The 15,466-nt window shown below is 33.8% G+C and overlaps 1 protein-coding gene across 1 annotated transcript; it reads left to right on the top strand.

Annotated features, from left to right (window-relative positions):
• The first annotated feature begins 1,166 nt into the window (after positions 1 to 1,166).
• LOC136989999 (protein argonaute-2-like) lies at positions 1,167 to 12,203 on the top strand. The gene is given in 4 exon segments (XM_067288316.1): positions 1,167 to 1,268; positions 9,298 to 9,397; positions 9,482 to 11,103; positions 11,105 to 12,203. Coding segments are annotated over 3 exon segments (2,763 nt in total). The 5' UTR covers positions 1,167 to 1,268; positions 9,298 to 9,321; the 3' UTR covers positions 12,170 to 12,203.
• The last annotated feature ends 3,263 nt before the right edge of the window (positions 12,204 to 15,466 follow it).

Here is a 15,466-nt window from a genome sequence, read left to right as displayed (position 1 = left end):
TTAAAAAACAGACTAAGCAATTCCGACGTTACATAATGATTTAAAGAATCCGTCTAGCCTAATTTTTCCGAGGAACAGCCTAGCTTAAACGTTCCGAACTCGGATCAGTTTCAATAGTTCCGGTTCCGGCAGCGGAACTAGCATCTCTCACTTCTAATTATAGTCGGAAGTGACGTCACAGTACAAACTTTAATACCGAATATCTCGCGAAAGGTTCCTTGTAGGACATTACAGTAGAGAGTCGAAAATCGGCATCAATTGGGGACTAGGGTTGTTCAGATTAGGGATTTGTTCCGATTACGGTCTATGTATGAAAAAATATATTAACATGTCCGATGTTCAAATTTTTCTTCGTTGCGTGTCGCTTCCTGTTGAATTTTTCTCCGTTGCGTGTCGCTTCGCGTTGAATTTTTCGTCGATTTTAAGCCTAACGAAAACTTTTATAATAATAATCGAGGCTATCGTATCGTTAAAAATTATTTCTTTATTTTGTACAAACAAAATAAATATATTGAAGAATATAAAAACATGAAAATTATACTTTAGAAGTAAATTTAGTATCAAAAACGTTCGATTCAGCACGACACAGTCCGACTGAAAATCGTGCCGATTATCGGGCGATTCCGATTACCAGGGTGCCGATTTTCGACTCTCTACTGTATTCGTCTTCTAGGAAGTCGCAAACTACTCATTCAGATTAGAATGTTACCAAAAATTTCTGCATTTCCTTCTTTTTTGTATAAAAATCCTTCGATCTCTTTTCGTGTTAAAAATTCCTACGCGGTGGAATTACTCACGAGTTTTGTAGTAATACCGAAACCGAAACCACGTATGACAGCAATACCGAAACCGGAACCGGAACTACGTATGACAGCAAAACCGAAACTACGTATAACATGTCACGGGACTGTTTGCTTATCTGAGCTAATAAATACAGTACTAACCTAAGAAACACGTAATATCAACCAACAGCTTGACACGCATCCTTGTGCTTCGTAATTGTGGTAAACGGCAATTATTGGAGTTATTTATTTTCGCGCGTGAACACGAGATTATCACGTGAGGATTATTCCACGTTCTTACAGGCTATACGTGACCATTGGCGGGAAGATTAAGCATTGACGTCATTTCGTCCGCCAAAGTTGATAGCGCGGGTGTTGAGTTCATTCAAATTTCTCGTCGAAGTTTGTATGAGTGCGGAGGTGACGTTTATTTCTGTAATTATATCGTGAAGAATAGTAATACGACCTTTATCTGCAGAAGAAAAGGTATGGCTTAGTTAATGATAAATATAAGTTCTATCATAGTATCAAATAATGGTTAAATTATTATTTTGTGAATGTTATTCGACGTATCAAATTTCAAATTTTTGTATGTTTTATGTACTATTATGGAAGTCATTTTGGGTTGTCAATTAACAGCCGTGTACTGTCGGTGTGTGTTTGTGTGTGTGTTGTTTTTTTAAGCTGCCGTAATTTCTTACATACTGTATGTTTTTATGTTTTATATTATTAATTTACCTATCACAAAACTGTGAGAAGCACTGCTCTAACACATGTTACATCTATTTTTGGGCTGAAATTTGAAAAAATTAGACCCATAAATTCCTACTGCCTCTGTCCTTCCTTCCTTAATCTGAAGAATGGTGTTAGATGAAAATCAAAACCAGATGGAGGTCCAATTAACCGTATATATATATATATACACACACACAAACTTCTGGTCTAGACAGGAAATCATGTGAATTCAATTCAAAAATTTTCCTTGAATGAAGTTACATAGATGACCAGCATGACACTGTTGTTATCAAGAAAAGTATAATGTACATACAGGGGCAAGACTTTATTAATTTGAGATGAACATATATTTTAAATTAAATAAATTAAGAATGTGATTAAAAATTACAGACAGGCATTGTGACGACGTCATAATAAATAATTTTTTATTTTAAATAAAATGAAGGTTTGACTTGTGTACTGGTATAATCGAAGAATTCACACTCAACAACCTTTTTAAAAAACCAGTAATAGCAGTTGAAAACAAACGTTTTCGACTGTTAACTCGGTCTTCCTCAGGTTCTAAATATTGAGATTCGTTACATTTTGAACTTGTAACGAATCTCAATATTGAACTTTTGAACTTGTAACGAATCTCAATATTTAGAACCTGAGGAAGACCGAGTTAACGGTCGAAAACGTTTCTTTTCAATCGCTATTACTGGTTTTTTAAAAGGTTGTTGAGTGTGAATTCTTAAATAAAATGTTTTATTTCCAAATAGAAAAGTCTTTATGTATTATTTTTACATAACATTAGTTCAAATTTTAAAATAAAATGATTGGTTATATAAAACATAAGTTATATATTAATAAACTTAGATAACAAATTTATAATTATTTTATTTGGGGATACTATAAATTACCACCTATGGAATTTCAGGACTGAGTGTATATCTGAACTAAGGGGATAGAGACGAGTTCAACAATACCATACTTTTGGACCGGAGACGAAAAATAAGAAGGTTATCATACTTTTTTAATGCATTCATGCAGACGGCATCATAGTTGCTAGTGCTGCCATCTCGCGATAAAGTCTGCAAACAAATTTTAAAAAAGCACTCTGAAAGACAAGAAATTGCACGAATAGTCGAATGCCACTTCCTTTTTTTTCCTTCTGTTCAAGAACTACTGTGAATCAATAACTAGTGACGTTAAACAATTGGCAGCTCCCCTCCCGGGGGAGTCCATCGGGAGCACGAACAGTTGAACGCCAGTTCCTTTTTTTTCTTTTGTTCAAGCATCGCGACTCCCGATTGCGATCGGCTCGTAGTTCTAGCCGACCGCGAGCGATAGCGAGACTGAGGAGCCGTAGCCCCCGAGGTCGACGAGCGCGAGGATGTGCGAAAAGGACTTAACTCGAACTGTAGACGATCAGTGTGCTCGTGGATCAACATCTGCCTGTGTTGAAGATATTGTTAAGTCACGCGAGTGTATGGCCAACGAAAGAACAAATTTACAATAAAACAAAACTTTAAGTTTAATGTGGAAAAAAAAAACAACAATCAACAAAACACTCTTCCACCACGCGTGATGATACGCAGGATTCTTTTACAATTCCGACTTGAAACCTCACACGTGTAGGCGAAGGAGTAGACAAAAATAACAAAGGGAAACACGTGGTTCACACACAATAAGCGCAACAAATTTATAACGAGTTACAAATAGGATATTCACCGGAATATTACAAACTAGGGTTAAAACTAACTTACATGCTATATAAAGGGTGAAGAAGAGTTAGATAGATATATAGAATTATATATAAGAAGGGATAGGGGGTACCCAGAATAACGATGTGTCCTCGAGATCTCTATTTCGCTGAAAGAGCCAATCCTATTCTTTCTCCACGTCTGTTCCGTTCCAGCTCCAAACCAAGAATGACCGTTACTCCCGTTCTTTTGCCTCAGGGTCTTTTTCTTCTTTTGTCCTCCACCTTACTTCCTGGGAAAGGACTGCCCCACCCGCAAGGAAAGTGAAAATAGAAAGATCGAGAAACAAGGGAGAGACAGAACAAAGAATTGAAGGATTAAATATTAGGCTTATAACTATCTACAAATATACAAAATTATATTGGTGTATCACCACAATATATATGGCCGACTTGCCGGACTGCCTGTTAAACACACGATAGGCTTAGCGGAGAGAGCGATGCGACTCCCGATCATCATGCGATCGCTGAAAAAAGTATGATAACTTTCTTACTTTTTGCCTCCGGCCCAAAAGTAGGGTACCGTTGAACTCGTCTCGGTCCTCTGAGTTCAAATATATACTCAGTCCCGAAATTCCATAGGTGGTAATCTATAGTACACCCTTTATTTGTTCTGTTTTTTGTAGTGTTAATGTGGAAAAATTGACCTTGTCAAATCTTACTGTGGGTGGGTTTTGTTGTAGAATGTTAGTATTACAGAAAATGTAATTAAATGCAATGTTTATTAAACTGTGGTCCACAAACTCTTTGGAGTCCAAAAAGAGGTAAACTATGTGTTAGGAAATATGATGTCGCTGCTCTATTATCTCGGAACAGAAAATAAAGAAATTAAACATCAACACACACTCACACGCATGCGAATTTACCCCATTTATTTGACATTTTTTGGGTTCAAGAGGTTTCCAAACATGTAGATTTGCAAAAAACTGAAAGGTCAAATTTGACACAATTCCAATACTTTTCTGTTCTATATATATAACAAGTTGGAAAAGTAAAAAGGGGTCAGAGTCAGTGGGTTTTTGATAACTCTGACTAAAACACCAAAACTCCATGACTCCAACTCCACAGCCCTGGTTTTTACTATAAATATTTGTGAATCTGATCCAATGATGCTCAAAATTTACTCATAAATATTTAAAATATACTGAAAATGTGCTTAAATTTTAATTTATTTTTCCATCAGTAGATCTCCTGTACAAATTACAAGCAAAATGTGTTGAATAAAAAGCTAATTGGTTTGTCATGAAAAGCTAATTGTGCCTAAACTGTGTAAACCTTGCTTCATGTAATTTTACCTGAAATTGCCATTGTTTGCTCTCTGACTTTCTTGAAAGGTTTTTTCATTTTCTGTTAGCAAGATAATTACCTTCTTATTTTTTTCAACTTTTATTCCTTTCAGCTTATTAGCATTTGGCTTCAGTTTTGTTTTCCTTTTTAGTTAGGCTGCAATTTTCAGATTGCAGACCTATACATTCCCACTGTCATCTGTTCGTTTGTCCTTTGTTAATCTCTAGAACAGAGTTAGAGAAATGAAAAATAGATATCAAATATAGAAAGCTTTGTGCCAAAAGCCCTGATTAACTATATATAAACTTCCAGTCTAGATCAGAGGTCATGTGATATTTTTTAAACTAAAAAATGATTAAAAGTTGCAGCCTAGCATTGGGACAATGTCACAATAATATACATTCAACTTTTTCTTTCTTTAAATAATTTATTTTATGTAAAGTTTCATTATTATTGTTTGCTAGCAGATAAGCCCAGCGTTGCTCAGGCAAAAAGTAATGATAGCAAAGATTAAGATTATTATATTATAGCCAATCTTACCTGTTTTTACAGAATGCAAGAATAAGGTCCCCTGTTTCCAGACTAATTAAAGAATTTTTAGATGGGCCTAAAAATATGTTCATTTCCCACAAAAATGCAAAAAACCACATCTGCACCTGTAAATCTTGCACTTCGCTTTCTCTTAACACTTCCATTGTTAAGGATATACTTCTTTCATCCCCACATGGTACCCTACTAAAATGCAGTTAAAAATAAAAAATTGCATCTAAAATAGTACAGTAGAAGCTGAGTTCTTTAGGATAAGCCTTAATCTTTCCTTCTCCCCAGCGGGGGGATTTCGAAAAATCCCTTCTTAGTGTACATTTTTTGTGATGTACCCTATTAAAACACAATCAAAAACGCAAAATACCGCATCTAAAATAGTATAATAGAAGCTGAGTTATTCACGGTAAACCTTAATCCTGTCCCTCTCCCCTGTGGGGGAATTTCATGTGACATCTATATAATTGTAGGTATATAAAAACATGCGCATATCCGAATGCAATGTTGTGTCAAAATTTCAAAGCAATCAGTGAAGAACTTATGGAGATTTAAGATTTTGAACAAACGAACATTTACATTTTTATTTATATAGATAAATGTTAATCTCTCCTCAAAACTGTCAGGTTAGTCAGAAAGAAACTGATTTTCTCTATTTACTGTATTAGTTTCACTGTATTCTTTTCTGATTAATTTTAGTTCAAATGTTATTTCTTAACAATATTGTTATCATAGGGAGCAGAGCCATTGGAGTGGATAATAAGTGATCTGTGTTGTTAGTACTGTACTAACTGAATTCTTATTTTTGTTTAAAATAAGAGATTTTTTTAAACTTGCCCTAATCTTTCTCTGTTAAAGCATCCAGTGGAAATTCCAAATTTTCAATTTTTGACTTGTTCAATTTATAGTCTAAGCATTTTCAATTGCCTCAGTTAACTTTGCTTAATTTATTAAAGCTGCTTCTAGAAACACTAAAGCAATCAGTGTCACATAATGAACACTTTAACAAGTCATTTTCTGTTACTTTATAATGACAGGAAGTGCAAGCAAATTTATTAAATGATACCATTGAAAAAAACACCTGTGAAAATAAGTTAATTTCTTTGTTAAAAGAAATACACGTGGAACCAAAATAAAAATGAAAAAAATAAATTTTAATTTAGGTAAAAGTTATTAGCTACAGGTACTTTTAAGATGCCAGTATATTTTCTGTCCCGACAGATGGAAATAAACGTTATACAAAAATTGCCCGACTTATATATAGCTCGTGACAAAAGAAAAATAATTAAACTAATCTTACGCTAATGTTATACTATTATAAACACGAATAAAAAAACTGAAAATTAAAACTAATATTAAACTAAAGGAGGAGAATAAAGGACAGGTAAGAAAAATGTAAGAAGTTAGGAAAGGGGTACCCAGCGTTGGTCTCTGAGGTCTTCGAAAAATCGGTCGAGGGTCTTGCACAAAATATGTAGAGAGGATTCTCTTTTTCCTTTCAGTTCATTTGCTTGCCAAAATTCACAGTTAATTCTCATGAATCGATCTCAAACAAAATGGATCGATCACAACAAATTCTTTAGTCCGTCAATCAAACGCTACTCTTTCTCTTCTGCACGCTGCCAGAACGCACCAGAAGCTCCTCTCTCTTCCACTTTCTTGAGTCCGAATCCTTTTTGTTCTATCCTTTACGACCCTCCTGCCCTCTAGTTTCGTCCTCGACCCCTCAGGGGTCGCGCACCCTTTCTTTGTTTTAGGGGATACACTATGACCATATAAGAAAAGGAATTTTGGAGAGACATTCCAAAGAGGAAGAACAATAGGTAAAGAAAAGAAAAGGGGATGAAAGCGTGAGAAAGTGAAATTAAAAATAATAATAAAATATACACTATATACAAACACATGGCGTACAGCCACACACCATCTCCCAACTTCTTAATCTGTCTAGTGGCCCTGTTGTAAAACTTCTTGTTTGATATGTTCAAGCATTGATTTTGGAATAAGGTTATTGTGTGTAATTGGTATTTTCTATTAACAACTCTTTGCTTTTATAACAGTGAGATGTGAGTATTTTTCTGGAAATTTGTCACGCTATATGTGTATACAATTACATCTGTTTCAAATTTTGTGATGGTGTAATAGCTACAGGTGGTGAATTTGTTCATGTCCAGTCCACTGTAAAGGACTGCTTTTGGCAAAGCAGGTCTAAAAGCAACACGACCTTGGTAATTAGTCCTACCTGGCGTTGTATCTATAAACAGTCGAGAAGACAAAGGGTGTAGCGTCTCTGTTTATGGGACTTGTGTGTAGGCGTCAATGTGTTTGTCAGCTAGTGTTTTTCAGCTAGAAAAATGTAAACAAGGGACGGATGTGACGATAAGCTGTTTCGTCGGGAGAAGAGTAGACGTTTTTGAAAGCTTCCGAGGAAAGGAAGAACCCTGATTGGTCGTAAGTTGTCGTCGAAGAACTCTAAATAGTAAGAGTGGCGAGAGGAATGGGGAGAAGGGCAAGAGATGGATAGTACAGTAGTCTCAGGCACTTGGACAGCCCACTGAGCATAGAGAGAGTGTGTTCTCCTCAGACAACGATCTCGGGGACGGGTAAGTGCAGAGACTGGACAGGCCGTACGGTTGAGCCAACTCCACAAACCAGAGTACAATTGTCCCTGAAGGACAAGCTGTTACGTGAGACACCATACCTTGTTGTACTGTGTGTGTAATGTTGTTAAACTTGTATATTCTGAAATATCTTGTTTTGTAAATAAACTGTAAATATTCACTGGATTGAGAGTGGAGGTGTACCTTTCTACGAACCAACGTAAGAACATTCTCAAGTCGTAAGAACCAACTCGAGACGGATTATAGTAAAGATCTTCACTTCCACTTCATCCATTGGAATGATTTTCCAGTCTTGATGATCACTGGCTGAATTGCCACCAAAGCACTTTTGGCTTCATTGTTGTGTGTTGTCCATTGTGAGTAATGGATGTGTTTTTGATGCAGTAGCCATACTTGGACTAGTGCTATATTGTTAAAGGAGATTGACAATTTTTTGGAACGTGGCTTAGCATATGCCTTATCCAAGAACAGATCACATTAATCCATTCATGTTCAAGCCAGTATTATGCTGAGAATGTGTCATAAACATTCTTGTTTTCTCCATAGATTTAAATAGGCAAATTTATATATTTGAAGTTGGGTGCTTATAAATTGGCCACCCCTGAAACAAAGAACAGATGCTGTTTAGCAGCCTTCACTCTTGAATCAGATGCTACTTGTGGGTCACTTTTTATTTCATTATTCCTAGATCTTATTGACATGTGTGGCTGTAAAGAAAGGTTGGCATTTCATTTGCAATGTTCTATGGTTGATTTGAATTTCTAAACTCTCTCACCTTGATAAGATGGTGACTACCAAAAGATTATTGTACCTCAAGGAGCAACGTTTTTAAGCAGTTCTTACATTTTTGGATCATTATTGCAGGGAAGGACAGGAATTTTTGGATTAAATTGTGACTGGAGAGGAGATGTGAGTTCATCACTTCTCATCATAACCAAAACAAACTTCATGTGAGTGGAAACATTCCCTTTCATTTGGTCTCTGATTTAAACGAAACTTGATCATATAGCCCAAAACACAAACAGTACCTTGTCCAAATAATAAGATCCACTTCTCAAGCATTTCCAAAAAACAGGCCTCTGAAAATTGAGTGTTTAGTTTGTGTTTGGAAGTTCCATGTGTCTTAAGAGTCCATTGAAATATTTAAAGCTAGCCTTAACTCCAATTGCATAAACTCTAAGGATGAGATACAACTATCTAAAGCATGAAGAGCATGGTACAAAACATCATTATAGCCTGGATAGATCAGTGCATGTCTCTTATTGGTCTTTTCAAATTCAAATACTACACAACTGTTGTATTTGGTTCATTCCAATTAGAAACAAACTGTTTTAATCTGAAGCTGGAATCATGTGGATTCCAAGAACATTTGTTTCATCTTCCATGTTTTACTGGATGCTGAAGAGGTTCTGTGATTACATATTAATACATTTCTAGTAATAGAGTACTTTTTTTTTTTGTTAGAATTTACCTGTTTATAAAATGAAAACAGTTTCATAATTAAATTCAATTGTGAAACTGTTTTCATTTATAATTTTATTATTAATTTATTTCATTATTTAGTATTAATTTAAAATGTTTTTTGTTCCAGGTATTTCAAGTGAAATTGAACAGAATGTCAAAAAAGTTTGGAGTTTCTCGTAAAAATAATTCATTGCACAAATTGTGTGGTGATTCTAGAACAAAAAATGGTAAGGGTTTTTTATTCCAGTTTGAATATTAATTTTTTCTTTAATGATTTTTCTCTAAACATGTAAAATAAATTTTTGTTGTAGAAAATTCAAACAATAATACAGACCAAACTTCCATCCCACGAAATGTACATTCCAGGACTTTTGGCAAAGATTCTGTCAATACTTCACGGGAATCTTGCAGCGCAACAACTTCTTTCACAGCCGTTCCCTGTCAAGCTATCGGAACTACTGGAATCAACAAAAGTATCTTTCCTAGAAGACCAGGCTTTGGTAAAGAGGGTCGACCCATACAAGTGAAAGTGAACTACTTTCCGCTAAGTCTTCCAAGTGGTAATGTTTATCATTATGATGTGAAAATTATTGTTTTAAATGATAAAAACGAAAAAACAAAGAAAGCACCTAACAAACAAACCTGTCGTAAAATAATCAATAAATTATCAGAAAGTTCTAAGGATTTTTCTGCTTGTATTCCTGCTTATGACGGAAAAGCAAATATCATAACAAGGAGCCAATTATTTTCTGACACAAAAGACTTTACAGTTGTGCTTGATGAAGATGACCAGTATAATTCTAAACAATTTAAAGTTGTTATAACACCAACAAAAGAAGAACATGTCATAAATTTGGATACTTTGCATAGATTTTTTAAAGGTGAACCTGTAGAAGTTTCTTTTAGAACAATTATGGCATTAGACATCATAATGAGAACAGGATTAAATTTAAAATTAATGCCAGTTGGAAGATCATTATTCTACCAGCCAAGTCCAGATGACCTGCATCCATTGGGAGGAGGGAGAGAGATATGGTTTGGTTACTACCAGAGTGTAAGACCTACCGCATGGAAGATGATGGTTAACATTGACAAAGCCGTTTGTGTCTTTCATGAAAGACAGAAAGTTTTAGATTTTATTAGCCAAACATTAAAGAAGAATATCACAAACACATTTGACCAGTATACTATCAAGTCTGTGGAAAAAGAATTGAAAGGTTTGAAAGTAAGAGTAACACATCAAAATATTCCAAGAAAATATAATGTGATTGGACTGACAAAAAAACCGTTATCAACATTAGTGTTTGAAATAAACAGACATGACCAAACTTATGACATGAAAGTAGTAGATTATTTTAGGAAGCAGTATGGATTAGAATTACAGTATAAATATCTTCCTGCACTTAATGTGGGATCCAAAGAGAGAGCAGTATATTTACCTCTAGAAGTTTGCGAAATTGTGGAAGGGCAACCATGTAAAAAGCAACTTGATGAACAACAGACCAGAAACATGATATTCCAAACGTGCCAGCCTCCAGCTCAAAGATTCAAAGAAATAGAACAGGCAGCAGAAAATACCATTAAATATAACAAAAAATTTATGCAGGAATTTGGTTTACAAATGAATACAACATGTGTTGATTTACAAGCTCGAGTCTTGGATCCTCCCCAAGTGACATACAAAAACAATGAAACCAAAACTCCCAAAGATGGTGTTTGGGACATGAAGAATGTGCAATTTTACACAAGCATAAAAATACAAAATTGGATCTTGTTGAGTACCATTTACCGCAACTCCTGTAATGAGAGAGACTTACAAAATTTTAAAAAAATGTTGTGCAAAATAGGAGTAAGTATGGGCATAGAAATAGAAGATCCAAAGATCACAGATATTGTGTCAGTTGACACTATCATCGATAAGTTAAGAAAAGTATGCAAATGTCTGGAAATTAGATTTAGCAATTATTGTTTTGCCTAATAAGAACTCAGCTATATATTCTGACATCAAAAGTGTTGCAGAAACAGAAATAGGATTAAAGACTCAGTGTGTTAAAGAAACTACTGTAAAAAAATGCAGAGATACAACAATTTCTAATATTTTACAAAAAATAAATGCAAAAATGGGTGGCATAAATTGTGGACTCTGTTCATACAAAAAACCTAAAATATTCGAAACGCCAGTAATTTTTTTTGGTGCTGATGTCACGCATCCATCACCTGGAGATAGGACTTCTTACTCTATAGCGGCTGTAGTGGGAAGTCTTGACTCTCATCCTTCTCGTTATGCTGCAGCAGTGAGAATTCAGCAGCCCACCAAAGACAAAAGACACATAGAGATAATAGTACAACTGAAAGAAATGGTAAAAGAAATATTAAGACAGTTTTACAGAAACACAAAACTAAAACCTAACAAGATCATTTTTTATCGTGATGGAGTAAGTGAGGGTGAATTTAGTAAAGTCCAAAACAAAGAAATATCACAGATAAGACAGTCATGTATGGAATTGGAAGAAGGTTATCAGCCAGGAATAACTTACATTGTGGTAGGAAAAAGGCATCACACAAGAATGATGCCGAAGAAATACAATGACAGAGTTGGAAAAGCGGGTAATGTTCCTCCCGGCACCATCGTAGACAACGGCATAACCCATCCGACTGATTTTGACTTTTTCTTGTGCAGTCATTATGGCATTCAAGGCACTAGTCGTCCTGCTCACTACACAGTACTCTGGGATGACAATGATTTCTCTTCAGATGAATTGCAGAAACTGTCATACTACCTGTGCCACATCTATGTTCGATGCACTCGCAGCATCTCCATACCCAGCCCCGTTCAGTATGCACATCTAGCAGCTGCTCGTGCCAAACAACACCTGATCAGCAAGATAGATATCAACAGTTCAAGCAGTTGTTCCTATGGTGATGCAACAGACTCTAATATAGATTTGGAGTTGCTTAAAGTGGTAAAAACTTTTGTAAATTCCATGTATTTTGTGTAGACAAACTACAGCTCATTTATTTAGAAATGAACAAAAAATATCTTTCTGTTGCTATTTAGTAATGAATATCTGTACATCAGTTAATTTGAATACATTTTTTTTTTTTAAAGTTTCCATTATGCTGTTGGCATATTTTGTTATTTATATTTAAAGATGAATTCAGTTACATTACTTTATTATTATTTATTCTTAAAAGAATTTTGAAGCTTTTGAACTATTTTGAATATTTTGTTAGTCTTAAAATTTTGAATAATCTTTTGTTAGTCTTTTTGAATAATATTTTGTTAATCTTAAAATCTTGATTTATTGTAATACATGCCTCGAAGTGAATCACTAATCATTAAAATTACTTTATTTTATTCGGACTCAGATTGCTTTTTCCTAATATTTTCTTCAAAAATTTCACTCAATTTTTTTTTGTATTAAAAAAAATATTGGTTAATGATTTTCTAAATAAAAATTCAGAAGCCTCTGCAAAATATATTTTCTCAAGAAATTCATTAAAAATATATCCTAAATTCTTACAAAATAATGTTGATTCATTAATAATCGATACAATTAATTTACAAGAAAATTTTCATTTAAACGTTTATGGAAGTATTGAGTTATATTGTAAACTGATAAGTAGATTATTTTTTAATTTCAGTTTTCTTTTAAAGATATTTTAATGTTCAATATAACTTAAGTTGATTGTATAAAATAATAACAACATCCTACACAACTACAAGTACCCTCGTATATATATTATTTAGGCACGGCTTTAAAAATATAAGTTTATCACACCACTGTCTTTCCCTATTGGCGTTTTTCATGAACACCAAAATTCCAGGAGTCCGTTTGCATTGTCGGAATCTATATTGATGACATAGAAATCGAAAGGGAGAAAATACTCTAAAGAGGAAAATGATATCCATTTCTATCAGTTAAATATAAGAAAGCAAAAGTTGGAAATGATTTTTTAAAATAAAACTGTTGGTGTTAGAACAATAAAATTTAAATAAATCTTATAATCGCGTTGATGATGATAAGGGCAGAGCCCAAACGGTTAGGAGTTGAAAGTTGAAATTGGTACTTGGTACCGTACGTCAAGAGAATGTATAACATACACTAAGAAGGGATTTTTCAAAATTCTCCCCGCGGGGGGAGAGGGTTAACTCATAAACTGTCAGAATACATTTGTATTTATTAATTTTAAACCTACTTATTAGTTTTTTAAATTTTTACTCGTTATGGCACATCACAAATGGTCAATAATCGATACGTAGCTTATTTGTGGCAGGACTCTCAAAATTCTTTACCTGTAATATCTGTAATAATTGTGCTTATGTTGTCTTAATTTTTAACCATGCCCAGTAGCTTCAATAACTGCCTAATGCCAAGTTGTGCAAATTGGGCCAGGATACGAACAAAGTCTGCAAGTATGAAATTTTTCTTCATAACCTGATTATTAAAGATAAACGAACTGCCGAATTATTGGGCTATAATGTTTCAATTAAAGCAGTCGAAGGTAGACAAATCAAGGATACTAGAGAACAAAAGAAGTACTACAATCTCGAAATCTTTCAGGATACAGGTGAAAAAAACAATATATGTCTTCTCTTAAACGCATTAAATACGATTCCAATCACATCAATTGAATCGGAAAAGGCATTCTCGGTAGGGTTGCCAACATTTGCCAACTACTGGCCTGGAGGATTGCCCCCCCAAAATAAACAGTCACAATATTTTATTTATTCAACAATTATATTATCATATACGAGTACAGTATATATATTTATATATAGTATTACACAGTTAACAATCCAACATTATTTTATATAGTAAGTATAATTGTAATGCTTCTTATTTCTTAAAATTATATATTTTTTTTCTGATTTTGCTACTTGCAATAATTTTTTTTGGTCATGTTGAAATAAATAAGAATGAAAAGCTTCGCAGCTCATGTCAAAATTAATTCGAATGCCTAACTCTGCTTTAACGAGCTCCACTCGCATTCTACTTCTATCATTTCTCCAAGCAGATTCGCCATTATAGAAAAAATTCTTTCCACAAATGCATTGCTTACAGGTACGCTTAGAACTTTGCCAACAATTTGTTTGATTTCAGTCACATCAAGGGTTTTAAAAATAGACACCCATATTTTTTCTGTTGATAACTCCTCATTTCAAAGTTTTTCTAAATTGTTATTTTGAATTAAAATTATTTTGTCATATAGAATATCTTCATTATAGTAATAAGTATTAAAACTTTATCACAAAAAAGGATATTTTAAAAAATTACTTCTACAGACAATTTCAATTTTTACTTAGAAATAAATAAATTCATTTATTATAAAGGAGACAAACAAAAATTTATTTGAAAAACACAAATATTTGTTTTATTTGGGTCTCTAATTAATAAAAAACGACAAAACACCATTTTAAAGTGCATTTTTATTCAAATAATATACTTGTAAATAATATGTAGCCAAAAACGCAGCCAAGTCAAATTTCTGTAGCCCAAAAAGTAGCCAATGTGCCAAATGATATTTTTTATGCCAAACTGATAAAAGGATAGCCAAATTTTGCACAAAGTAGCCAAATCTGGCAACGCTGCCTATGGTAGCGAAATATGGCGACCCTTCCAGTAATCTCGATGACATGAGTGTTTAGTAATGAAATGTAGATGGCGCTTATCGTAATGATGATTTTGTATGCAAATTTTCAACAAAAGTTTTCGATCTGGAAATATGAGGAATAATGTGAATGTTACAGAATAATTAACAAACCGATTTTAAATTTTAATATTAAAGAATAATAAGTAAAACATTGATATTCCTGGTGAAATTACTAGTAAAACTGGAGACTGGATAAATGTCAACAAAACTGGAGTCTCCAGGTGAAAATGACACGGTTGGTAACCCTAATTCTCTGTAGCAAGACATTGTTCTATTGACAAAAATAAGAATTAGATTGAGTGATCGGAATATCGGCCATCTTTGCTTTTTAAAATGATATAAAAATTTACAATATTTTGTATTTTATTTAAAAAACGAAAATTGCCTTCTAAGTTAGAAGTTTGATCTAAGTTCATTTTTTTTAAACTCAATTCAAAGAATTTTGTTGTTGTATGCAGTTTCCAGCAAGCTTTAATAAATTTTTTCTATTTGTGAAAATTTCTAGTAGTTCAAAGGAAATTTTTAATATATATCTTACACAGCGTTATTAATATGATTTTGGGTTTTTTTTATTTTTTTTATTTTTAACTTTCCGCCCTGTGGGCACTAAGAGGGTCCGCCCTTTTTGCAAGTCATTATGG

This window comes from Centruroides vittatus, unplaced genomic scaffold (genome assembly GCF_030686945.1).
Source record: "Centruroides vittatus isolate TY-2023 unplaced genomic scaffold, ASM3068694v2 scaffold_861, whole genome shotgun sequence".
Taxonomy (NCBI): Eukaryota; Metazoa; Arthropoda; class Arachnida; order Scorpiones; family Buthidae; genus Centruroides; species Centruroides vittatus.
Note: the sequence above shows the minus strand (reverse complement) of the source record. Positions and strands in the feature narration are given on the sequence as shown.